We start from the raw sequence: 26,168 nt of genomic DNA on the forward strand, positions 1-26,168 counted from the left end.
TGATTCCTAATATCTGCCATGAAGAGTGTATCCTCTTCATCCAAGAAGGAATGATCAAACAGGATGTGCAGTAGAGCACAAACCAAGTTGGGATGTGGGCTTGGGAACCTCTCAGTCCCTACAGGGAGGTGTCAGTCAAGTCCACAGCTCCATGGGGACCATCTCTCCATCCTAGTTTCACTTTATGAATCTGCTTTTTCTGTTTAGCATAGAACACATGAGGGGTTTATTTCTCATCCTGCTTGGGTTGTTCAGGATGTCAGTTGTGTATGAAACAGCCCCATATACGTTTTCCTCACCAAGCTGCAGTAACTTGGACCAGCAGTTCTCCAAAGTAAACTGAAGGATGGGCTTTATAAATAACAACTTTCTTCCTAACTGAGCCAAGACGAATTTCCTCCACAGCCTTGAAAAATAACAAGTCTGCCTTTTATGTTAACCTTTTCTTCTTGAAGTCTGTAGCTTTTCTAAAGAAACATCTTGCTCTTTGTTAGTCTTAAAGATGTTTATGAGATTCAGAAGTGAAGACGCCTTGAGCATCTTCATTTTCCTTAGCTTGCTGCTCCTTTGCTGGATGAGGTTTGTACAGGATTACGTGAGTATGTGGGACTACAGGTCTGGGTGGTATTTAAGAGCCTCTCACCAAAGAGCTCTCACTAGGAGAGCCTTTAAGCTGACAGAATGTTGCTGGTTTTGCCTCTCCATACACTGCAAAACTCACTTGGAGGGAGCGTTTGGAAGGATTTATTGATGGCTTTAATGCGTTGGTTCAGTCATAGGAGTTGTGATTCAGGAGTTTATTTCTCCCGAAGTACTCCCACACATCCTCTGAGTGTTTGCACCCTAAAGCTGGGAGTGGATTCGTGTGGCAGTTGACTATGAAACGAAGGTGATTATTTTCAGGACAGAACAGTGGGTTTTAAAGCTGCTGCAGCCTGGGAGCTTTCTGCTTTACTGTGGTTACAAGTAGTGATGTTTGCTTGGTCTAGAGGAAAAGCCTCAGGAGTTAAGCAGTGACCTTCATGGGAAGGGCGGGCAGGACTTCACTGGATCCTCCCGGCTCTGCAGAGCTCCAAGGGCCTTTAATATTTATCACCAAACTCTTTAATTATGCACAAGTTTCCTCCCTCGTGCTGCGGCCACGTTCAGGTTCATCATTTTCCAATGACACGATCTGATTTCAGCGCCTGCTGCAGGGAGTTGTGCTGCTGCCTCTCCAGGAGGACTGGAGGCAGCTGCTGGAAAAGCCTTTTCCTATCCCTTTATCCCATCTAGAGCTCGATCTGGATGAACTCTCAGCTAATTTGGTGCAGATGAGGTCTCGGGACCTATCTGAGTGCAGGTAGGTGAATGTGTAGGTGCTTTTAGGGTGGTTTTATTCCTGCAAGTAAGTCTCATTCTCAGCAAACTGTGAGAGTTCCTGGAACTCTTTCACCTTCTCAATGCAAATCATCCAATCTCTCCTTGATTATTTTTAATTATTATGAAGATGCCATTGTTTCTGTTGTGATACTTGGCAAGCAGATTAGTCCAAAGAGTGAAATAGAGCTCTTGTATAATGAGAAGAGGAAGAAAAATGAGCGTGGTGTTTGTGTTCAAGCTTCAGGTGTTCAAGGAACACTTGAGGATTTTTGTTCTGCAAAAGCTGTGTAATGCTTCTGCCTTTACATGGTGCTTTATAAATAATCTATTTACCTTCTGTTTAAAAGAGAAGAAAAAAGATCTGTAGCTAGCGCTGGAGGTTAATATTAATGAAGAAATAAAGAAACAGCAATGCGAGTGAGCTCATAGGGATGGGTTTGCAGTCAGTGATGGAGGCTGGTGTAAAGGATTATGCCAGCATGGAGTGGAGATACAGCAAGGGAAGGAGAGGTAGGACAGATAGGAGGAAGAGAATAAGGAGTGGAAGAGGGATAGCAGAAAATAAGAACTGACAAGTGCTGAGAAGGAAGAGTCTGAATTTGGTGTAGTAAAGGTGGGACCGAGACAGACTGAGGGGATGCAGGGACAAGGTTAAACCAGAACGTGTCTGTACTGGGAATACCTGGTGAGCATTGAAGCCCAGTGAATTGATTTTTAGGCTGTTGCACCCAGCTATTCCCATTAGAGATGGATGAACCTTACTGAGACTGAATTCTCCTGTTTTTAACTCTTCCTTTTAACTTCTGCAGCCCAGTATTAAACCCCTTTTGCTCCAGTTTGAAATGCAGCCACATGGTAAATAACAGTGCTCCCACATGCTGCTCTGCCTTGCCTGGCTTCCCACAGTGAGACATCAATCCATCTGCTCTAGCCTATCCAAAACCTCTTTCCCTGCTCCTCAAAAAGGGTATGAAAATGTACTTTTTAAGATGTGGTATCCCATCCTTGATACTCACTATCCATCTTATCTAAAATGAAGGTATATTGATAAACTGTAGCTTTTTGTGGGAGGAAAACAGATGTATTGAAGGAGATGCTAAGGGGAGTTTTAGAAGGTAAATGGACAGTGTGCAGCAGTAGTAGGTAATAGTATATGATTGAAGTGGCCCACATAGCGTAGCAGCTGAAAAGTCACTGGACAGAATACAGTCATTTATTCTTCCTTTAAATGGCTTTTGCTTTGAAGAGCAGGCGTCTCCATTCCGCCTGCCATGGTCCAAGGTCTGGTTGCAATGTCACAGCTTAAGGCAGATGTTTAATTACCTGTTACAACCACAAATGAAAACGGGGCTGGTTAAAATGTCAGTTGTCAGAGTAATATCTGATGGCCTAAAGCAACACAGGCTCAAGTTCTAATAGTTTCCTACTGGTAGTTCCTTATTTACATCCCTCTTATGCTCGATTTTGGAAAGATCACTTCTGAGGGTGGATGTTTTGGATCGAACCCTTCAGCTCATTGGGAAGGTGCTGGAGCATTTTTGAGGGTAGGCAACAGATCACAAATTCCCTGCCACTGGGAAATGAATGACTGCATTTTTCCACCTGCTCTCCCTGAAGTTGCAGTTTGGGTGCAAGGCATTAAAATCCTCTTTGCTGTGACTGAGGGGCAGTTTAATGTTGGTTTTGTTGAGAAGGTACTTGGACACCTTAAGCAGCGGAAGCTGGCAGTGCCAGGCTCCTATTGGAGCCGGACCTGGAGGGGTGACAGGTTTGGGCTCTGATGCCACCCCCAGAATTCCTTCTTCGTGCCAAACTGGGTGAAATCGGCTTAGCCCATGTCCTGCATTCCTCTGGCTTCTGGAGCTGCCCCATTTCTGGGCTTCAGTTCTCCCCTCATGGTGTGAAGAATCACTGTGGAGGTGGTAGGAGTGCTGAGTGAACAACCCGGGTTCTCCATATCGCAACGGTTATGGGTAGCAGAATCATCAGGATGCAATCCTTGCAGGAATAACTCTTTGAGTTTCTGTTATTAAAGGGTTAGGTCAGGTTATTTTGAAGTCTGGAAACAAAAACCATTGCTTTAAACCCAGGCGCTTACTCCCTGGCTACACCCTGGCTTTAAAATGGTTCCACCCTAACCCAGCTTTAGCTCAAAGCTCAGTGTGTTTCCTTTCCCCACCCTGCATTCCATTTTCCCTAGGCTCCAAAGCCCTCCTCTTCCTCCTCCCTGTGGTAGCAGCCCTGATTCTGTTAATCTGCTTTAACTCCAGAGATCAGAGGCACTTCCCCTCTCTCAAGTGCCCTTCTCAGTGTTTTGTCTCAGTGTTTAGCCGGCTGCAATCGGCTCCTCTTTACAGACATCTCAGGCTTTCACAAGGAAACTTTACCCCATTTTTGTTTCTTTACTGAAACTACAAGTGAGAAATCAAGAAGGTTTGGGAACTGTAACGTAAAAAGAATTCTCTGTGATCAGCACCGTTCAGGACATTCACTTCCCTATTTGAAGAGCTGCTTTTGCCTTCAAATGTAGTAGGAATTGATTCTGCAGAGGCATGAATCAAACCCAAACCTGACTTTGCTCTGTTGGTCTCTGTTTAATTCACTTTGCGTTTCTTGCAGGCACTTGTTTCAGAAGGTAACTGTTTGTTCTGAGGGCTTTTATAACTCAGCATCATGTCACATAGCGAGTCCCTGTGTTCATATGGTGATATTTGGGTGTTCGATTTCTATCCCTTTGTGTTGATGTCTGTTCATATGCAGCAAGAGACTGTATTGAGGAGCAGCAGAGAATAGAATCAGTCCTTTTAGTGCATGGGGTATCTGACTTAAAGAGGTTACGCTCAGACTCAGTGTTACTGAAGTGATAGTCTGGAGTTACTGTGCAGTTCTCTGCATATTTTTTTGGGGGGGAAGGTGTGGTTTAAGGTATTTCTGCACTGCCCAAATGTTCCTGCTCCTGCAAGGACCACTTTATTACTCCATTTCAGCACAGTTTCAAAACCAACTCATCCGATGTAACCATTTCTCTTTGAATTTGGGTGGTTTGTTTGGATTCTCTTTGAGTTTTGGGTGTTCATGTTCTGGTGAAGATCAGTTCTCTGACCAGATTTACCCTGTAGCCCTGCAGAGGGTTGAGTTGGGGTCACTAACAGGCAATGGGAGAGCAGCAATGAGCCGCTGGGATTGGAGCCAGGAGCTCCTTTTGCTGACACACAGCACAGAAAGACATCTGCAGAGTTTGATTCAGAGTTACAAAAACAAATAGCACAGGAAAGAGAGAGGTTGAATATGGGGTTTATTCCGATACTTGGAGGAGTAGAGGGAATTTTCCAGTTGGTATTTGTACACTGATGACTGTTTTGAGGAAGACAAACAGGGAGATACACTTGTGCTCATAGCATAGCACTGCAGAAATACTGGTGTAAACCTGGTTGTATTTGTGTAGAACAGCATGGTTTGTTTCAGAAATAGCGTTCTAGAGGTGTTGAGGAGGATGCTTCTGCTGGTAAAACCTGTACGATGAATATACAATGGAATCGCAGCCTGGTTTGGGTTGGAAGGGACCTTAAAGCTTATCGAGTTCCAACCCCTGCCACGGGCAGGGACACCTTCCACTAGAGCAGCTTGCTCCAAGCCCCTGTGTCCAACCTGGCCTTGAACACTGCCAGGGATGGGGCAGCCACAGCTTCTCTGGGCACCCTGTGCCAGCGCCTCAGCACCTTCACAGGGAAGAACTTCTAAGTCCTTCAGGCAGCTTTTAGTGATCATTACATGTGGTGGTTAAATATCTCTCTTTGCCTGATACTTTCCTGGGTTGTGAAACTGGAGCTTATTCTGAATGCTGAGCACGTTTATTCTACCCATGTGTAGACTGCTATGTTTGTAAACCAGTGCTGATCAAACCCAATACAGCTCCTGGCATTGCTTCTGTGTGTAAACATGGCAGCGTGGGAGAGCACTGCGTTTGCTTAACAGGGAGTTGTGAAACATTTTAGAAGGATTTCTATTAGAAAGGAAGGGGGTATCTGCAATAGAAGCTGCAAGGATATATTTAGCAGCTGGTGAGAGATTGTCATTTCCTACCAGCACAAGTGCTCCTTTTTCTCTTTTATTCCCAAGAAATAAACACTAAGAAATAGAAGCTTTTTTGTTCTTTTTTTATCTGCAAGTTTAAAACTTCATTGTCTGTTGCACAGGAGGAGATGAAGCCAAATCTTCCTCAGCTTACACCAGAAACATCATCCTTGAGATGACAGCTGAAACCTGCTCTCAGGCAGAGCTCTATAGGTACTTGACACAAATAGGCAGAACCACATCAGCAAATGAAGTTTTTGATTCCACCTGAGTTTTTTCTTGATGAGTTCAGCTCAGGTCATGGTTTGGCAGTGTCCTTAAATGAAAAGCAGAGTTTGAAGTGGCTCCCACCTTCCCTTGGGACTGAATTGTGCCCCCCACGCTCTTCTCCAGTTGTTCTGGTGCAAATGTCTGTGCAGCCATGTAGTGATCCGGAGTGGGAACTGCTTGGGGTTTAAATATAACCTTTTCTTAACAAACCAGTTTATTTATAACGTATTAGTTCCTGTCTCGAGTTCACCTCACAACCACACACGTAGTCATGTTCCAGCTGAGGAAGTAGCAGGGGAGGATGCAGGAATGAAGACTTGAGGTGGGAGTGGTGGTGATGCTCATAGAATCCCAGACCCATTTGGGTTGGAAGGGACCTTAAAGCTCATCCAGTTCCAACCCCTGCCATGGGCAGGGACACCTTCCACTAGAGCCGCTTGCTCCAAGCCCCTTGTCCTGTCCCTACAGGCCTTTGTCCAAAGCCCCACATAGAAATATACATGAAGAGAGAATATTCTCTCCATACAATCTGTGCTGTGGGGTTTCGTGTGTCTTCTTCCTACGTGTGTTAAACTGAGCAGCATGACTTGCCAGCCCTGCTTCATGTTTGGCTGTGGGAGGGAAAGTATTTGGTGGACTTAGCTGGGGGTTCTACTGTTTATGACTGTCAAGTGTGCTTTATACATAAGAGGAGGATAGAAGATTATCCAGTGTTTCTTTAATTAGCTCCAGAGAGTTGTGGGATCTTGCTGTCACCCCAAGCTTTGTCAAGTGTCCACACAGGCAGGCAGATGGAGGCTTTGGCTGATTTTGTTGACAGTGCTACTGATGGTGGGGTGAGAGGATGCTGGTGGAGCCATGGGATGGTGGTGGTCATTCTCCTGAAGCCCCTCAAGGCTTAAATTGTGCAGCCCCTGACACCAGAGGGATGTGGAGCTGTTGGAGCGAGTCCATAGGAAGCCACAAAGATGCTATCAGGGCTGGAGCAGCTCTGCTCTGGAGCCAGGCTGAGAGAGCTGGGCTGGTTCAGCCTGGAGAAGAGAAGGCTCCTTAATGTGATGAGACCTTAGAGCAGCTCCAGTGCCTAAAGGGGCTGCAGGAAACCTGGAGAGGGGCTTTGGACAAGGGCCTGTAGGGACAGAACAAGGGGAATGGCTTTAACCTGCCAGAGGGGAGACTGAGATGAGGTCTTAGGCAGAAGCTCTTCCCTGTGAGGGTGCTGAGGCGCTGGCACAGGGTGCCCAGAGAAGCTGTGGCTGCCCCATCCCTGGCAGCGTTCAAGGCCAGGTTGGACACAGGGGCTTGGAGCAAGCTGCTCTAGTGGAAGGTGTCCCTGCCCGTGGCAGGGGTCGGAGCTGGAGGAGCTTTAAGGTCCCTTCCAACCCACACCAGCCTGGGCTTCTTCGATTTCAGTCAGGCTTCCTATATTCCTTTTACATTAGGCTTTCATGTGTAGATAAGAACTTTACTGGTTTAACACTGCTTTTGGAGTTTGAGATGTGTGGAAAAACTGTTGCCAACGTTGTAAAAAATCAGCCTTGTGTTTTATTTGAAACTAAAGAGAAATAATAAAACACTGAAGCCAGGAAGCCAACAAAGCTTTGCTAAAGCTGCTGTGTTTTGGAAAGTCAGCTGCTGTAATAGAATAACTGCACAATAATTCTCTGCTAAAGAAACTAATGAGCTCAGTGGTTCAGAGCGGCATTAATCCCTGCTCAGCTCCCTGCTCCAAGCAGGATTCCCTGCGAGCAGGGCTGGAGCCTGGGCGGTCACTGGGACTGTCTCAGCAGGGTGAGGAATGAGCTGCGGAGGGCTGATGAAGCTCGGGGGCCTCCACGTGAGTCCTCGCTTGAGTAATGGCAAAAGAGAAGCTCATTTACTATGGGTTTACGTCGGGCTGCAGCGCTGTAGTAAACAGTTTGGATTAGTGGGAAGTGATGGGAGCTTTTGATTCATAGACTTCTTCCCTAAATCTCGGTAAAAGAAAGTTACGTGCTGGAGAGGAGCGCAAAGTGGTTTTGGAGGCACTGAGAAGGGGAACTTGTGAGTTTTGGGGTTTTGGTGCACTGTACGGATGTCAGTACTTATGTGACTAAGTGGGTATTTATTTGGCCTTAATGTGTGTTTGATTAGGTTACATCAGCTATAAATACTGGAAGCTCTAAAGCCTCTATTTCGCTGCCTGTCACTGCTCTTGGCTTTTGAGGAGCATGGACTGTCTTGTTGTGGTTACAATTAATCTGCATGTGTTTTAGCAATTAGTGTTTATGTGCAGCAGGCAGCAACGGGTCTGGCGACTGTCAATCAGCATCTGGAGCTGGCAGAGGAGGAGGCCGGGAGGAAACACAAGGTGATTTACTGCCTCCTGCTCCTTTGGCAGCACCGGGCTGTTGACAGACACCCTTCCTGGCCCGAGCTCTTTGCAGGGATTTGCCAAGGAGGCTTTGAGGGGCAGAGGTATTGTCACGCCTGTGATGGATAGAGCTGTTCCGTTACCACTCCAACGGGTTAGAATTGACTTTCTCTGCCACCTTCTGTAAAGTTTTTGAAGTCTCCTTGTTTCCTTTATGCAGAAGCATTAGTTTTTAAACCAAACTTCATTATCATCTAGAAAAATGTGTATTATCTAGCTGTCAGCTGCTCGCTCAGAACAGAGGGATGACAAAATATGTAAGAAGTCAAAACAATTGAATCCCTCTGCTTAGCTGATATGTACAAAAACTGGTGATGGGAGATTAAGGAAGCAAAACACAGATGGAAGAGGGGAAATGGTTTGCTTTAAAGAGAAAGCATCTCTGATAGCTCACATAGTTGCTGCTGCTGTGCCTGCAGCCCCCTGCCTGGAGTACTCCATCTCCAGGGTGTAGGAGGACTCAGCTAATGATTGGCTTTTCCTTACTGTTTGCTTTGAGGCTTTTTGGTTTTTAAAGGACGTGGAAAAGCTTTAACAGTGAGAGGTGCTGGTGGTGCAGTAAAGCTTTGTGCAGTGGGTCTTTAAGCAACCTGGAGAGGGGCTTTGGACAAGGGTCTGTAGGGACAGAACAAGGGGAATGGCTTTAACCTGCCAGAGGGGAGACTGAGATGAGCTCTTAGGCAGAAGCTCTTCCCTGTGAGGGTGCTGAGGCGCTGGCACAGGGTGCCCAGAGAAGCTGTGGCTGCCCCATCCCTGGCAGTGTTCAAGGCCAGGTTGGACACAGGGGCTTGGAGCAAGCTGCTCTAGTGGAAGGTGTCCCTGCCCGTGGCAGGGGTTGAAGCTGGATGAGCTTTAAGGTCCCTTCCAACCCACACCAGCCTGGGATGCTGTGATTTAACACGTGAATGTAATTTCAGCACTAGCAGATACCCTGAAATCATAATTTTAAGTAAATAATTAAGGTTTTCTGCAGTTACTGCTCATGGGGAGGTCGTGCGCCTCCCTCTGCCCTCCCTTCCTGGCACTGAAGTTGCCGTGTTCCACGTCTCGGGAATCCTTTTCCCTCTCTGACAGCCTCTCTCCCCACGCAGGTGCTGAGGTGACGGTGCCGGAGCCCAGCAGCTCCGACAGCAGAGTGGAGCGCTCGGAGCCCTACGGCAGCGTGGAGGAAGCGCTCCTCGCCGGGGAGGGCACCTACATCCCGCAGCCGCTGACGCCGGAGAAGGAGGATGTGCTCCAGGCTGCCACCGTGGCCAACCTGCGCGCGGCTCTCATGAGCAAGAACAGCTTGCTGTCCCTGAAAGCCGACATGCTGGGAGAGGACAGCTCTCTGCTCTTCGAGTACCTGCCCAAAGGCACCCACTCCCTCTCTCGTAAGTTTGTGTTTCTGTCCTTTTTGCTTATTGATACTTTAAGTGGTTTGTGAGAAGAGTACACGGGTCACTGGCTTGTGTAGTACAGCTCATCTGTTTAGATCCAGTTTTACGTCCTGCTTAATCCTGCTTTCCATAAAATGAGAACTGTGTCTGGTATTGATTCAACTTTAATGTTAACTGCTGACACCGTGGAAGAACGTATTTAGTGTGTATGTGTGTAGTGTCCTCAAATCTCGGGTTTACTCATTTGCACAATGGTACTTACAGAGAAAACACAAAGTATGTGAGTCCTTATGGTAGAAGAAGGAGCTCAAAAGGGTTTGGATCCAAACTGACTGATGCTGACATCGTGCCTGTTGCTCCTGAGTCTGTAGAAACAGTTGTGGGTTTGTACATCGAAGGATCTTTACTTCTTCCTGGTTAGTTTTAGACCTCTCTCTAAGGAGCAGCTGTTGATTGTGTTGTTATACTTGCACATGGAAATGAATGGTTTTTCTCCTGGTGATGTGTTGGAGGCAGCTGATGTGTATGTTAGGTGTGGGCAGCTGATTTTTCAGTATACTTTTGTATTCATTACAATCAAAGTAGTTGGATTCTCTAGCGCACAAAGAAAAACTATTAATGATGTATTGTAATAATGCTCTCAGAAGATGGGACATAAAATAGAGCAAGCAGTGGCTCTCTGAGTACTGCATCTGAGGTTCCAGCAGAAAAGGTCTGTTTTAATCTATACTGAGAAAATTAACCAATTAAATGGAATGAAAAGTTCACTTATTTTGCTTTTACTATCCACTGTGGCAAAAAATAGATAACTCTTAATGGTTATAGGATCATAGAATGAATCCCAGACTGGTTTGGTTGGAAGGGGCCTTAAAGCTCATCCAGTTCCAACCCCTGCCACGGGCAGGGACACCTTCCACTAGAGCAGGTTGCTCCAAGCCCCATCCAAGTGGTCAGCTGTGTGATAAAGGGAAATAACTGCACCAGGTTATGTCAGTCTTAGTATCTCTTTACACTTCTCAGCCTGAACAGTAAAACTATTTTAGTTGATCTTTCTAAGTTTAGAGAGAAAAGATAAAGCTGTTGTACCTTATTCTGCAGCCGAAGTGCTGCAGTGTTCATCTTCCTTCCACAGTAGTTTTCTTACTGGATGATCTCCAATTAAGTCAGATTTAGATGGTTCAAACAAGGCTCCTGGGCTGAAAATCCCTTCGTTGCAGTGCAGCAGCAAAGACCCTGTAGAGCAGTGCAGCCTCTGGTGTGTGCGCAGTGGGAAGAGTGCCCTCAGCTGGCACCGGGACAGGAGGAGCTCAGGAGGGTGATTTATGCACCGTGGGTTCAGCTCTGTCTTGTGACAGGTGAGATCAGTGCTGTCATCTCTGTCATGATAAATGTTGATAACAACAGGGCTGTCTCTATCCATCATCCTTTCACTGGAGGATTTTAGGTTTTACTTAGAAGCTGAAGCACCACTTGGCATAAAGACAAATGAGTAGAAGACAGTCAAATTTGGGCTGGAAATTAGAGATCGCCGAACCAGAGAAGTGGAGTTTGAGAACAGACGTGGTGATGGCAGGAGACCAACAGGGTTTAAAATAAAGCTTGGTACCTTTAGAAAAGGAGGTGAATGATAGATCATTGATGGGTGCAGTGACTCAGGAGGTCCTTCCAGCCTGTTTCTGAGGTCCCCGTGTTCCTGTCCTCTCACTATGACTTCAGTTTCATCAGGTCAGCTCCAGTGATCTCATCTCTATGGGAGCAAAGTGAATTGCATGAGGCAAACACAAGATAGGTCACTTGGTCTGTAGCTCTCACATGAGAGCACGGATGGGGCTGGGGCTTGGTACAAGGATTTTTACAGGAGGACGGAGTTAAGGGACATACTTTGCATTCATCTTGTTCAAACACAGTTATCAAGTCATTTTAACCACTTATAAAAGACATTCTGCTCTAAGACTCACTTTTAAGTGGTCAGTATGAATACAATAGGACATCAAGTCTAATGAGAATCTTCAGTGTATAAAGGGACAGTAAAGTGAGGGGTAAGAAGGTTCTGGAGATCTAAAAGCCCAGTCTGGGTTGGTGCTAGCTTTGTAGGTGTTTTTCACATTCTACTTCAAACACAATTTGAGGATGTTGAGTCATTTTAAGTCCTGGGTTATATTTAAGAAGAAAAAGGTGGGGGGAGTAGGCAGGAGCACAGGGCAAGGAAAAGGTTTTATTGCTTTTTAAATCCAAACCAGCAGAGTTTTCATCTGTCACATTGGAAAAGGAAACACTCGTTTCAGAAATTCGAAGTGATCAATCTCTTCCGGGTTTAAAATTGGTTTTAACCTTAACTGCTGTCACTGGAGTGTCCTTGTGTGTGCTTGCGAGGCACTACAGTAACTGACTCAAGGAGCAGTGCTTGGGTTTATTTGTCTTCTCTGGAGGAAACACTTACTGGAAGTGGACAGAGCTGAAGAGTGTATTTATTATACATGGTAAAAGTGGGATGAGCTGTGTCTGAAGGGGATCTCACTGTCCAGGTCACTGCATATGTTAAGGGTTTTCATTTTTCCTTCTGCGTAGTTCACACTGTTGGAGGAGTTTAAAGAGGAAACCCCAAAGTTTTCCCTTTACCCTGTGTGCTCCTTTCCTAATTCATTGTATGCTGTAATGATCATTCGAGGTGTGAAGTTACTTAACATTCTCCTGATGGAAAACAAAGCCTGGGGTGTGTGAGGGCTGGTGTAGCACTGTGATTGAGTCACATGTAAGTGCAGCATTTCTAAAGGAAAGCAGTTCAAACTCATTTAAAATCTGGAGGGAAGATGTAAGTAGCTTGCTGTTTGGGTAACAGAGCTGTAGACAACCTGCAGCTCTGAGAATTCTGGTGTTCACGGTGTATGATCAAGACTGATGTTGTTCATGTGCTTGTTGGAAACCTAAAGAACACGGGGGTTTGCAGCAAAAAAGACCATGTAAGTTACTCATGGGTAACACTGAGGTTGTCTTGGGAGCCATTCATTACTGAACCTGCCCAGTTTGCTGTGGGGATCTTTCAGATAAGCCAGTCTAAGAGGTTCAGATTTCATGCTCTGTCTGTAAAAGCAGGATATCCCGTGCTGCTTTCCAGCTCCTCCTCTTGAGCTCCTTGGCTTCATAATGCGTGTCTTACTTCACTTGTGGTACTGAACTTTGGTAGCATTGTTCCGGATGGTTTCACCACAGCTACTAAAGTCTCAAAGGCTTTAGTTGACTCTTGTGAGCTGCTTTTGCCAAGCATAATCAAGAGAATGAGACTTTTAATATTCATTAGCAACCGAGCTGGTCAGTCCATGTCCTTGTTCTCCTTTGGGGGTGCTGGGCTCCCCTGAAGGGCGACTCTCCCATGTTTCCAGAATAGCACATTGCCTACTTTTTTATATGTCTAAGTTTGGCTTTTCCTGTTTACGCTCTTGCAACTGCAACTGTTTATAGAAGCAATTCCTATGAAGCTTGCTGGCCAAGTGATTCCGTGGTACACAGAGCCCTTTTCTTTGGGCAGACCAGTTAATACGTTATTTTTAGGCAGTGGTTCATTGAAGCCAACCACTTCCACTGGCGCTGGCTGTTGGAGGAATACATTTTACCCAGCGGTCAACAGCCCCGAGAGGGAGTTGAAGGGGTTCAGTCTGACATGGAAGTTTCGTACATGGTACATGAAGCCTTGTGGGAGAATGGATGTGATTTTAAGCACTATGATAACCTTTGTTGTTCTCTTTCCCTCAGAGTTTCCTCTCCAGATAATACCATATTCATAGGAATAGTCTTAAACCAAGGCATCATCTGTGTGCAGAGCTGACTGATTTCTGAGTGAGGAGTTAAAACGCTCGTCATTAAAATCCATTTCAATACAAATTTGGGAGGGAAGGAAGGTTTCTCCCAGTATTAGAATGGGACAAAACATGAATCCAGGTGCTGTTTGCGTTCTCGTGTACAACGTGTGGGTCGTTTATGTGGGTTTTTCCTCTTGTGTTACCTGCAGTTGTTGAAACCAAATAAATCTTAACTGTTGGTTTAAAAATCAGCTTTGTGCTTTGTTGTGTTGTACATCTTTGTGGCTCATGGTGGGTGATGGAGTTCATTGTTCCTCCTTTAGCTTTCACATGTGTGTAGTTTCCTAGGAACCTGTATAAATCTGTGAAGGTGCTAATACGGAATTACTTCAGCCAGACCCCACTGGCTTCTCTTTACTGTGTGCTAAAGTGCCCTTTGTTTGATGAAGTGCAACCCAGAGATGCCTCTAAGTTCTCTGTACTCTCAAGTGTGTAGCTTCAATGTAAACAGGGAGGTTGGAATCAGTTTGGGATGTTCAGGGGAAAACCAAGGCTATGTGGATGTCTAGGCAGGAATTCTGCTGTGGACCTGGAGTCACAGTTTCTATGGGAATTACTGATGAATTCATGGTTTTCCTATCTGGAATTTATGGGGGTTTAGCATTTTGTTGTCCTGGCTTTAAATTACAACAGCCCCAGCACGAAAACATGAAGTGTTGTTCACTTGAAGAGAGTTAACCAGGTTGTGCGAGATCTCCGTCTGTGATCAAAGCAGAGGAAGGTACATCAAACATCCAGCCTGTGGCACGAGAGCAGAGTTTCCTCTGGGACCTGATACAAAGTTGGATTTGGGATTGCTGGCATTCAGAAACCTTTGTTGTGCCCCAGATCACAGGGTATTGTACTTGGCCCTAGAATAAACTTGGACTTGTTATTTGTAGCCGCATTAAAGTGCGGGGTTTATATCCGTAAAGGTCTCAATCAGGCTCCTTTGTGTGAGAAATAAAACAGCCTTTAGGGCATCGACTGCTTTAAATAGGCATTTATTTTCTTTGATGCCATATTTGCTCCTGATTTTGCCTGCTTGCCTTTCAGAAGTAATGACCTGTTCAATATGTTGTTCCAGCATTCAGTCAAGGGGGTTGTTTGACAGTCTGTAACGTCTGCTGCTCTCGATTACACGCTCCTTACTTGTATTTAGATGTGTTGTGCTTTAGCAGGGCAGTTTGTGCAGTAGCGTTTGACCGGTGCTGCAGATTGACTGTTGCAGCAGCTTCTGTTTCAGACAGACGAATGATGTTTTCCTTTTTATTCTATGGTAGGTTTTTGGAATCTCTTGACTTCCAGGTATCATTGAATACTTTTGTACAAGTATCTGCACTTCCATGCTTGGTCACCAGAGAATGAAAGTAATACTTTCTCCCATCTTTTGTAAAGCACTTTGAGATCAAGGCTTAACAGTATATAATAAATACACCGCGGTCAAATCTGGAGATCTGGAGCTTTGCCATCAAGGTTCAAGCAAGTCAGTAGCAGAATCCAGTCTCTGTGTATGTTACTTACAGCTTGAAATGGGTTTGAAACGGTGCTTCTCCCAGAGGTGTCTTTCAGCAGTGTGACTGCTCTGTTTGTGCTGCTTTCTCCCCATGGACTCTCTTAGTGACGGTGCCACAGGGTGTGACACCACCACACACACCAGGCATTAGGGTGGGGAGGCTGGTTTGAACACAGCAAACACAACAGAGCCTCTGGCATCAGTGTCCTGCTGCATCCCTTCCTCCCACTGATGGAAGATACCCTGCGAGCGCTGCCTTTGGAGGCCTGGTGTAAAGCCACCAGCTGGTGCTGGTGCACGTGGGTGAGATTCATTTCCTGTGTTCCCCAGGGCCTGGCACCAACTTGAATCGTCCAAGGGGCGAAAGTGATGGCAAAGTGGAAGCACCATCTCCCCCGCTGCCTTCATCACACCTTGCCACTCAGAGCCCCCCCGAGGCCTGCTCCTCTGGTGGCATGTCACCAGAAACTGCGGCAAAAGGAGAGGTGCCTTCCTCCACCCAGGTAAGATTGGGTGTCGGGGTCGAAATGCCAACAAATTGAAGTGTAAAGGTATCTGTTTTGTCAGATTCTCCCCCGTTTTGGGTGTCCTGGTTTTGGGACATAGGAGTGCTTTGAAAAACCTTATGTGTCATACTTTGATCTGTTAGCTTTGTTTTGGTTTCAAATACAGGGTATTTTAAACCTAGGAAGGCTGTTGAGGTCAAGGCTGGTGCTGTCCTAATTTTAGCCTTTGTGCCTTTCCTCAGCAGAGCTTGCATTCACAAAACTGGAGGGTTTTGAAGGATACGTGCTTTTTTTATTGTAAATCCTTCTGTTTGCGAAACATAGCATGCACGAACACAATAATGGCATAAAGATAGCTGAGACCACAGCTATCCACTGCCCACCTCTGGTGTTTTGCCTCTAGATTTCTTCTACCTAAATTGGGATAGAAGCAGGTTGGCTTCTGTATTACACTGACATCAAATTCATACCTTTCTATGGCGTTTCTTAGTCTTTGTATTTTGGAATGATGCTTTAATTCCAGTAAAGAAACGGATGGAAACACAGATTTTCCTTTGCAGTCATCTTGGAGCAAAGGGAGCTGCTCAGAACGGCCACTTGCCTGTCCCCAGCAGACCTGCCCAGGCTGCATCACGCCTCTGCCCCATAGAGAGCTGCCATCTGCCACACACTGGCACACTGCAAATGCTGCATGAAACCTAAAAATCAGCTTTTATTGAGCATTTGGATCAGCAGTGCCAGAAAGCACCGCATAAAGGGAGTTATGCAGAAGGTGTTTGTTTTCTATGGGGAAAGAAAAAGTAGCCGTGTAGAGCTAAGGGAAAACTTTCCAGTTCTGTTGTATCTGCTAGAGATTTTCTATTCATTGGCCACAGTGGGAGCTATGGATGCTTGGTGAGGCTGGGAACTGAGTAGTTACCCAGGGCCCAAAAAAGCATGTTGATTACTCTCTTCAAAACACCAAATATTGCAAAATACAATCCATTAACTTGGCTGCTTTGAGATTGAGAGCCTTGTAATGGCAGATCGGTGGCCAGGAGAAGTGATGAGCCTCCCTTGAAGAAGGGGTGAAGGCAGAGGTAAGATGGGGCTCTGAGCACTGACACAGAGACGTGTCCTTGTAAATGCTTGCCTTAACTCCAGGATGCTTTCCATTTGCAGGCCGCTTATGATGGACTTTTAGCACTTTGGCAGTTTGATAACTCTGATTCAGGTAAGCAGAGGGAAAAATGAGTTTTAAACGTGTCATTGTTTTCCACCAGAGGACACTGATCTGTTCGTGTGTCTCTGTTTCTGTTGTAGATACGAGTTTCTCCAGATCCGAAGACACGGATGGAACCACTGATGGCCTCTCCCAGGATTCCAGCCTCGCCAAGAGGCTGACCTGTGGTTTCTGCAGGAGGGTTTTCCAGCATGCTGAAGAGCTGAAGGAGCACATCCATGAGCATGCCTTCTCCATGCTTTTCCCATTGGACTTGGTTGACTACCCCCGGCCAGGCGTCACTGACAGAGTGCTTCCCAATCCGCTCTCCCGCTTCCAGTGCTCCCAGTGCCCTGCCACCTTCACTCTGAAATCCAACATGGATCGGCACGAGAAGACCATCCACTTCCACTGTAAGAAGATGCAGTGTCCTAACTGTGCCAAGCTGTTTCGAGACAAGACAGACTTAAACAGGCACCTTATGTCTGTGCACTCGAGTGCTTGTGTCTGTCTCTCCTGTGGCCAGGGCTTTGGTACACGGAAGAACCCCAGTAGCCACATGAAAGTGTTACCCAGGCTCTGCCCTGCTGCATGGGCTCAGGCTTTGGGACAGCGTAGGACAAACTGAGGATCCTGAGGACACGTAGCTACTATTGTGTGTATGAGACACTTAAACTAGGAAAACCAACTTGGTCCACTGTTCTCATGCTGCAAATAAACCTACCACAGGTGTTATATTAGAGAGTAACTCCCCAAAGCTGAGTAGGGGATAACATGCTGGGTCCAGGCACTGTGTAACTGCAGCCACGGTGTGATTTGTGTGCAAAGATGACTTGGGTCAGCCCATGTAATGGGCACTTTGGCTGTTTTACTGGTGTGGTCGTACTGTGTGCTTGCTTATACGACCTCAAACTTCCCATGAGTAGATCTCAAAGTGCTTTATAAAAGAAATGGTGATGTTTTCCTTGTATTCCCTGAGAAAATGACATACCTCAGCTTGTTAGCAATAGACTTAACAATAGAATTCAGTCTGCTGAGTTCTGGTCTAGTGCTGTGTCCATTAGACAAGCCAGACATTCCATCTGGAGACGGGGAGCTGTGGCAGTGCTGGGGTGCTCAGCCCTGTAAGCTTTATAGAAAGTCTGGGTTTCTACGCATTGAACAGAGAAAACCACGCTGCCTGTTCACATGTGCAACAGGGGACATGATTTGGGCTTGAGAATTGTCTCAAGGCTTGTGTGTTTATTGATACTGTCTTTTCTAAGAGATACACTGGAGTGTGGCTGTGGCTTCTGTCATGTAACTTAGCCAGACTGTGACGTTGAAACTGAGAAGAGGCTTTACACAGCAGATCTAATGTAACTTAGGGTGTGCGTACAAAATCAGTCACTGGAGGGTACTCTTACTGTAATGCCTTTTTTATTACATGAAAATCAGATATTTTTATAAAAGATTAACTATTTCTATATCTCTTTCTATATATTTACATGCAAACCAGGATTATGGTAACTGTGAAATGAAGTGTGGTGCTTCCCAGCTGCTCCGAGTACAGCACTGCCTGTCAGCAGCTTGAGCTTCAGCATTGTAGGATTGATTCCTTAACATGGGAGAGGGCTGAGAGGATGAAAGCAGCTTCTCCACGTGACCTTTGGAGGTGTTAGGAATGTTCTTACTCCTAATATTGTTGCATCTGAGGGAGACCAACAAGAGAAACACTTGATAGTGCACAAGGTGGACTTGAGAGTTTCTTACCAAGCTGTTTCCCATTGAGAGATCCTGGATCCTGCTGCCCTTGTGCTTACAGAGAGGGAACAGGTCCAGTGTGGCTCTGCCCTGCCCATTCCTGCTGGGAGCCAGAGCTCTGGGGAGACGTCTCTGTGCCACATCAGGGCCAGTGCCTGCAGGTTGGGAAGCTGGAGTTTCCCCACTTGGCTTAGTCCTCATTCCCTTCTCTAAAGCACTCTTCCTTCACAATCTCAGGATCTGGTTACTGTTGGGATCTCCACACCAGTTTTTTCCAGCATGACGTGGTTAAACCTGGCATGTGGAGCCGCTTGTCCCACTCGCTGTGGTCCGCACTGTGTCTGTGGTGTTGAGTAGCACCAGCATGGCCTGGGGCTGGAGGAGGGAGGTTACACGTCCCCTCGTGACTCCCCTCCATCAGTTTACAGCTTCCTTACCTTGTCTAGACTCTGTACTAAGAGGTTTATAGAGATCCTGGGGACTGTGTGTGTGTGGCCTGTCACTAATAACTGAGTGTGATATGCGAGACTGGAAACGTGTTTCTTATGTATAGCTTCGTATTGTAAAACTGAAGAAAGTGGGCTCCTTGCCTCTGGTTGTATAGACAAGGGGGTGTCAAATTCAAAGGACAAGATAAAGCAACAGATTCTTTTCCTATAATATAAAAGAGGAGGAGTAAAGCAGTAAGTAAGTCTTGTACATAAAGCTATAGGTGTGAGCAAGGCTGGTGAGGTGTCTGCCAGAGCTTCCTCTGGGCATCAGGCCCTATTAAAGTACCTCCTTTGGGAGGTTCCTAAAGGAGTGCAAATGCAGAGCCACTTGAAACCAGCCCTTCAGAAACCTGCCTGATCACAGTGAGTAATCTTTACTGACAGGGAATAAGCTATTGCTTAGTGCTTTCCCTGGTGTCAGTATTGCAGCCATGGCCCAGGTGCTTGCATTGATTGTTAGTAGTAGTAGTATTTTCCCTGGCAAATGAGACCCTTGGGCTGTCTGTACCATCTGCATCCCTTGGGGCCACTTTCAGCAGCTCCTATGGAGATGGTAAGAAGAAAAGACTCAACTGTGTCAGAAAGGCTTCGAGGTCTTCCCCTTTTCTAGCTCAGCAAAGTACAATTGAAGGGGGCAGAACAAGGTCCATCAAGCACGATGGAAGTTGGATGGGGCTTGGAGCAACCTGCTCTAGTGGAAGGTGTCCCTGCCCGTGGCAGGAGTTGGAACTGGATGAGCTTTAAGGGGTGTTGTGTTTGTGGTCTGCTGCTCACAGCTGTCTGCTGCTTCCACAAATAACAGTGTTAGAGGTTTAGATCTCAGTACTTAAGATAATTCGTTATAATTATAATAAGAATCACAGAGTTCCTTGGCATTGTTACTTACCATTCAGCAAGCCCTGAGCAGCATGCATTACAGACTGTTCCTGAATGTTTGTGTTGACTTGTTCAAAAGCTTCTCTGATGAAAATACTTGAAGTTCTTTAATAACGTAGGTGCAATAATACAAGGATTAAAAACACTGTAGATGGTTGAGGGGTGAGATTGTGATTTCACGATGAACAAATTCAATAGTGAAATAGTACATAAGACTGACCTTTTGTAATCAGCATCTTTTGCTTTGCTCTCTTGCAGTCAACGAGTTCACAGTCATCAGGAAGAAGTTCAAGTGCCCCTACTGCAGTTTTTCTGCCATGCACCAGTGCATCCTGAAGAGACACATGCGATCCCACACGGGAGAGAGGCCCTATCCCTGCGAGATCTGCGGGAAGAAGTTCACGCGCCGGGAGCACATGAAGCGGCACACGTTGGTAAGAGCCCAGCACAGTCTCGCCTGGCAGCGCATTTATCACTTAGAGATAAGATAAAGGATAAGATAAAGATAAAAGACGAGATAAAGGAGCTTCATGTATTTCGTTTTCTCCTCCGGGGCTCCTCTAAAGGCTTCTCCAGCATCTTTTTTCCCCACCATTCAAAGGCTGTGTTTTGCTGTCATTTCATCCAGAGGGACCCTCCCCCTCCTCTCCTAGCACAGTCTAGGAAGCTTTAAAGCACTGAGCAAGAAGAATTCCAGGTAGAGCTACCCTGGTCTGGCAGTGCTGAATTGTCACCTTACTAAAGAGAGCTACTCCAAGCCAGGTAGGCTTGTGCTGCTGGCTGCTTGTCACAGCTCCTTCAGGAACAACATTTTAAGCTAAACTTAAAGTATTTTTTAGGTAAGAATTAATTTGCCATCCTAAAGTGCTTTCTCAGAGCTTAGTATAGAGGTGATGCTGTGGAAGAGCAAATAGTTTCTATATAGTTTTGTCAGTAATGTACCCCAGCAAGCTCTGTTGCCCCTTTAATTAAGGCTGTAGAGAAAATCTGGGCTATTTTAAATACTGAGGATGGTGTCTATGAGGTTCTAATGCAGTGAGGTATTAAAAAAAATCAGAGTGTTGGCAGGCAGTGACTAAGAATTGATTTGTTGAGGTCATTTAAGTCAGTTTTTCCATATTTCTATTATATATATATCCTATTTATAGTAGCTGATAAATTTTGAGTGTAAAGAATAACACACTGGAGGAGGAGCTTGGAGTAATTCCTGTTTCCCTGGTTGTAATTCTGAGAAGCCACAAAGAACTTTTAGTTCCCTCATCCCAGTCCTGCAGGCATGTGCGTCCCCTTGTGTGCCTTCCTGCAAAGGCAGTTTAACAGCAGTAACACAACTTACAGAACCACAGACGGGTTTGGGTGGGAGGGACCTTAAAGCTCCTCCAGCTCCAACCCCTGCCACGGGCAGGGACACCTTCCACTAGAGCAGCTTGCTCCAAGCCCCTGTGTCCAACCTGGCCTTGAACACTGCCAGGGATGGGGCAGCCACAGCTTCTCTGGGCACCCTGTGCCAGCGCCTCAGCACCCTCACAGGGAAGAGCTTCTGCCTAAGAGCAAATCTCAGAATATGGTCTTTCTAATGCCAGTGTTGGACATTGAAGGACAAACACCATTCCTGTGTTTAACACTAGTTTGGTGATAAGGGAAATAAGATTAATCTCTGCTCAGCAGCATCCAGGAATATGTTCACTTCGAATATGCCGACTAAACTGGCAGGGTTGGAAGAGAGGGAGAGAGGTGCTCAGGTTTTTAACGGGTATTTCAATTACATGTCATTTTAGTACCTGTTTTATCATTTCTTTTTGGTACCTGTGACCACTTTCTGTAACCCTGTTGAGCGTTTGATGCCTGAAAGTCATTCTTCTGGCAGTTAAAATGAGTGATACCTATAGATCCTGTTGGATGCCTCAGACCAGCCCTGTCCAACTGCCTTTAAAAACCTTAGACCTAGTGCTTTAAAAAGAAACGAAACACAATGACTGTGCTTGATGCTGTTGAAGAACACATCATGGGACTAGCTCAGGGCACGGAGAGCCTGAGGCCAGAGCACATCACAAGAGCCTTCCAGGCTTTGAACACGGTTGGGACCAGTGTCATGCAAAGCCTGAGCCAGTGGCCTGTGGTTGTGAGGGCTGAGGGGGCAAGATGGGTCAGTTTGTCCTCTTCTAAATAGCTTTAGTGCAGCCGGGTGCTGTGGATGAGCACAGGGCTATGCAGAATCCAGTTGTGAGAGCAGGTGATCCCATGTGGAGGCAGGAGCAGGGAACTGGCCTCACCGGGTTGCTGGCTTAGGATGAAAGGAAGGACTTTTCCACACAAGATGTGTAGAACCAGGAAAACCTTTCCTATGGGCTGTTGCGAGCATGAAAAGAAGAAATGAGTTAAAGAAAGGGTTAGGTACTGGGGATACATGCCCAGAGGCTCTGGGACTGATGGTGATGCTCAGGACAACGCCAAAGCACTGGAGAGTGTGATACAAGGTGGATCCTTCTTTGTTTCTGCACCACTTCCCAGAGTGTCTCCTGTGGATCAGGGGCAGGGCAGTTACTGAGGCGAGCTCCTGGGCTGCCCCAGTGTGCTGGTAATATATTAAAAATATAAAGAATATATATGTAAAAAGAAAATAGATATGTCTCTAATGGAAGGTATATTGGCCAGCCCTGAAGTAGTCAGACAGTTGGACCAGCTGATTGTTGTAGGTCCCTTCCAACTGAACTATACAAAAGTAAAATGAATATTTACATGTATTTTGTATGTGGTTTATTATATATGTATTAAATACATATGTGAAAGTACCTGATGAGGCTCCTTGTGGTGGAATTCAGGCATTCTCACTGCACTGCTCAGCTGTTTCCTTAGGGAGAGGAGCATGTGAACATTCTAAGTAAGCTCCTGGCCTTCCACAAAAGGAAGGCAGCAGCGGATTCCACCTTTGCTTAGGTGGTTTTGTGCTTCTCAAAGTAGGCAATTTTGGTCATTGTGTAGTGGAGTTTGACTCTTGAAAGGATCTCTGATATCCTGCAGGGATTTTCCCACTTAGCACTGGTTTGCTGTGATAGCTCTGCGTGATTGTTATCTTGGACGTGGAATGCAGCATGATTTATGGATCAGAAACATTCGTGACAAACCATTTTTCAGCCACCAGAGTAGTCAGAACTGAGGTTAGAAGTGCATCTAGCTGCATTTTTTTGTGAGATACAGGGTGCATTCCCAGTGCTCCTGCTCTTTGGTTATCGGTAGCAGTGGGATCAGGAGGGAGACCGTGGAGTTAAATGTGACATTGACACGTTTGACTGTGAGTTGCTCTGCTCTGGTCTGCAGAGAACTGGTGCTTGGGCTGGGGTTTTTTGAGGGGCTGAGGGACCTGGGGGCTTCAGTTTGGAGAAGGGAAGGCTCAGGGGGGACCTGATTGCTCCCTACAACTGCCTGACAGGAGGATGGAGCCAGGAGGGTCTGGGCTCTGCTCCCAAGGAACAAGGGATGGGACAAGAGGAAACGGCCTCAAGCTGCGCCAGGGCAGGTGTAGATGGAGCTGAGGAACAATTCCTGCCCCAAAGGGTGCTCAGGCATTGGAACAGGCTGCCCAGGGCAGGGCTGCAGTCACCGTCCCTGGAGGTGCTCTCACCATGTAGCCAGGCCCTTCAGTGCCATGGGTTCGTGGTGGCCTTGGCACTGATGGGCAACAGTTGGACTGGGTGATCTTAAAGGTCTTTTCCAAGCTGTTTAATTCCATGCTAACTGTTCTGATGATTCTCCTTCCCCAGGTCCACAGCAAAGACAAAAAGTATGTGTGCAAAGTGTGCAACCGAGTGTTCATGTCCGCGGCCAGCGTGGGGATAAAGCACGGCTCCCGCCGGCACGGCGTCTGTGCCGACTGCTCTGGCCGAGGCATAGCCGGTCACCTGGACCACAATGGAGGAGAAGGCTCTCCAGAAGAGTGCTACCCCGGGGAAGGCCAGTACATGGAAGACCCGGATGACATCAAAGTGGAAGGAGACGAGGAGATGGGAGACGACGACGACATCAAGTGGAAGGATGACGTGGGAATGTCACAGGATGATGTGATTTTAGATGACGACAAAGATGTCGACTCTCCACAGGAGCAGGACAACTCTGGGGAGAACGACAAGGATTTTACCTGGATTTCTTAGGGATTCCTTTGTTTGTTTGGTTTTTTGTTCCGCTCTGTTGTTTGTAGGGGGAGGGAGGGTGGGAAGGAAGGAGTATGTCGGAAAAGAAACTTACGTAGCCTTGTTGTCGTCCATGTGTGCAAAATAACTCTTGTGTTTTCTAAACCAGTCCTTCTCTGTCCCGCTCGGATACTGTCTTAGCAGGGTCACTCCCAGTGGCACCACTGACTTCACCTTCCCCCTTCTCCTTCTACCACCAGCCCCGGCCGCAGACGTCAGGTTGATGAAGTGAGGGTGCGAGCACTGCGTGAGGGGAGCCTGGGTGAAGCATGAGTCCTCCCTCCCTCCCTTCCCACCCTGACCTTGCCATGGGGAGAGCTCTGTGTCCAAAGCAGGTTTTTTCGTGGTGGTTGGGGTTTTGTTTCTTTCCTTTATTCTGTTTAACACCTCGTCTGTGTGCTGAGATCCCAGCAGCAGTGGGATTGCAAGCTGGTGGTGTGAAAGCAGATGGATGGATGTGTTGGAGGGCTTCCCTTGGTGATACAGGCCTTTGGCAAAAGCTGTTGGAAGAGAGTTTTGGTTGGTTTTTATGGAGCCAAATAGATCAAAAGGCAAGTCAGATGAGAGCCTTATGGATTCTTCTCTTGGACTCTCAGCTTCCAAAAGAATCACCATCAAACAGAGGAAGATGATGACATTTTTTGGACCTACTGCCGTCATACCCACATTCTGTCTTCCAGCCTTGGTTATCCGCAGGCACTGCAATGCATGTTGGTGCTTCCAGAAGCACCCTTTGCTGCAAAGGACACAGGTTATTCTCTACCTGTTGTTCTTTCCCTTTGCTCAGCTGCCTTTTCACAGATATATGCAAACCGTAGCAAAAATGAGGCATTTGGCAAAGTGCAGGAGGAGCTGGGAAAGGCCGAGGTGAGGAGATCCCAGCTGGGTGGAAATCCTGCTGCTCCCGTCCTGTAGATGTTAATGGGGCAGGATTTCACCTGGGTACATTGGTTTTCCTCCCACAGTTCCCATGCATCACGAGTAGGCAGGACACCTACTGAATCCATGCCAACCCCTTCAGCTTTAGCTGCGCTGGTTCTGTGTAAAGTTTCAAATAAACCTAATTTATTTTAACTAAGAGCCAGGTTTCTCTCCCAGTGTCTCCAAAGAGACTCTGGGACTGCTCCAGGTGGTTGGATTCTCCTTGTTCATACCGGCCTCTGTTGCCTTCTCCCAGCTACACCTAAATGACAGCAGCAAAGCGCGTTGCAAGTGTCTCGCTCCTGAGCAGAAGCTGGTTTTTACCCTTCACCTCTTTGCTTCTGGTGCTTTTTGAAATGACAAAGCTGACAACCTCACTCTTTCCTTGCCACGGAGCAGTTTTATGCCCTGTCTGTGACGGTGGTTCTGCCACAGAAGACAACCCGTTACCAGAAAGCCAAATGATTAACGGTGCTATTTTCCCCCAGTGGTGGGACGGGTGATCCCAGTGGGATGGAGAATGTTCTTGCAGGTCTGGTGGTCCTTAGTGAAAAGCCTGGTTCCATCCAGTGATGGAAATACCCAGTGTATTGTACAATAAACCCCAGTAAAGCAAATAGTCTTGAAGGACTGGAGCCACTTGGTGCCAGCATTTGATGGAGTGTGGTGGGAGCCTCAGTCATGGCACCTGCAGTAGCTGGTTCTTCATTCACTCCGTGATTTCAGTCACATCCTGGGTTTGTGGCATTCATTCCTCTCTCTGCTCCTCAGTTCCTTGCAGAATTCGCTTTACTGGGAGTCTCCAGCAGCTCCTGATCTGTTGCTTCGGGTGCACGCTGGGGATTCGGAAACACAGGTCTTCCCTAAAATCCTCTGTTGGGCTCCCTGAGGCCATGTGAGCACCATGTGCTGCTGCTGCTCCTTAGGATTGAAGGAGTTAAGTGGGACTTGTTGCATTTGGGCAGGGAGAAGGGGTAACCCTCCTCTTTAAGTACTCGCAGAGCGGAAGGGTCATGCTGAAACATCTTTATTAAGCAGTTAAACCCCTCATTTTCCATTTTAGCTTCTTGTAAATCCCTCCTCCCGTAGCTAAAGGGACATAAACACCCCGGAACGTGACGACTGGACCCCCTGGATGCTGCTTTTCCAGTGGCTGGGAGGTCCCAGAGCAAGGTTGCTGGTTCCTTACCCTAACTTTGGCCTCTCGTCATGTGGGCTCTGTATTTATTGTCATTTATCCTGTAAATATGGGGGGTCTCTGAGGTCCTGAACTTGCAGCCTTACCTGTAACACGTAGACAAATACATACAGTGCTTCACAGATAGCTGTAGCATTGCTTTTCCTGTGTACAGATCTATTTAAACATCTATTTTAACCCCCAAACCATTCAGAT

At 46.6% G+C, this 26,168-nt stretch overlaps 1 protein-coding gene across 1 annotated transcript in view; it reads left to right on the forward strand.

Annotated features, from left to right (window-relative positions):
* The window catches only part of ZBTB46 (zinc finger and BTB domain containing 46), a gene marked incomplete at its 3' end in the record, with an annotated part of 34,606 nt that extends 10,791 nt beyond the window's left edge, over positions 1 to 23,815 (forward strand). Inside the window, exons 3-5 of the mRNA XM_080627729.1 lie at positions 9,211 to 9,492; positions 19,926 to 20,101; positions 23,429 to 23,815. Coding sequence (XP_080483855.1) covers positions 9,211 to 9,492; positions 19,926 to 20,101; positions 23,429 to 23,815 — 845 coding nt within the window. The remainder of the gene's footprint in view (positions 1 to 9,210; positions 9,493 to 19,925; positions 20,102 to 23,428) is intronic.
* Between the last annotated feature and the right edge of the window lie 2,353 nt (positions 23,816 to 26,168).

Source organism: Psittacula echo (genome assembly GCF_963264785.1).
Source record: "Psittacula echo genome assembly, chromosome: 12".
Lineage (NCBI taxonomy): Eukaryota > Metazoa > Chordata > Aves > Psittaciformes > Psittacidae > Psittacula > Psittacula echo.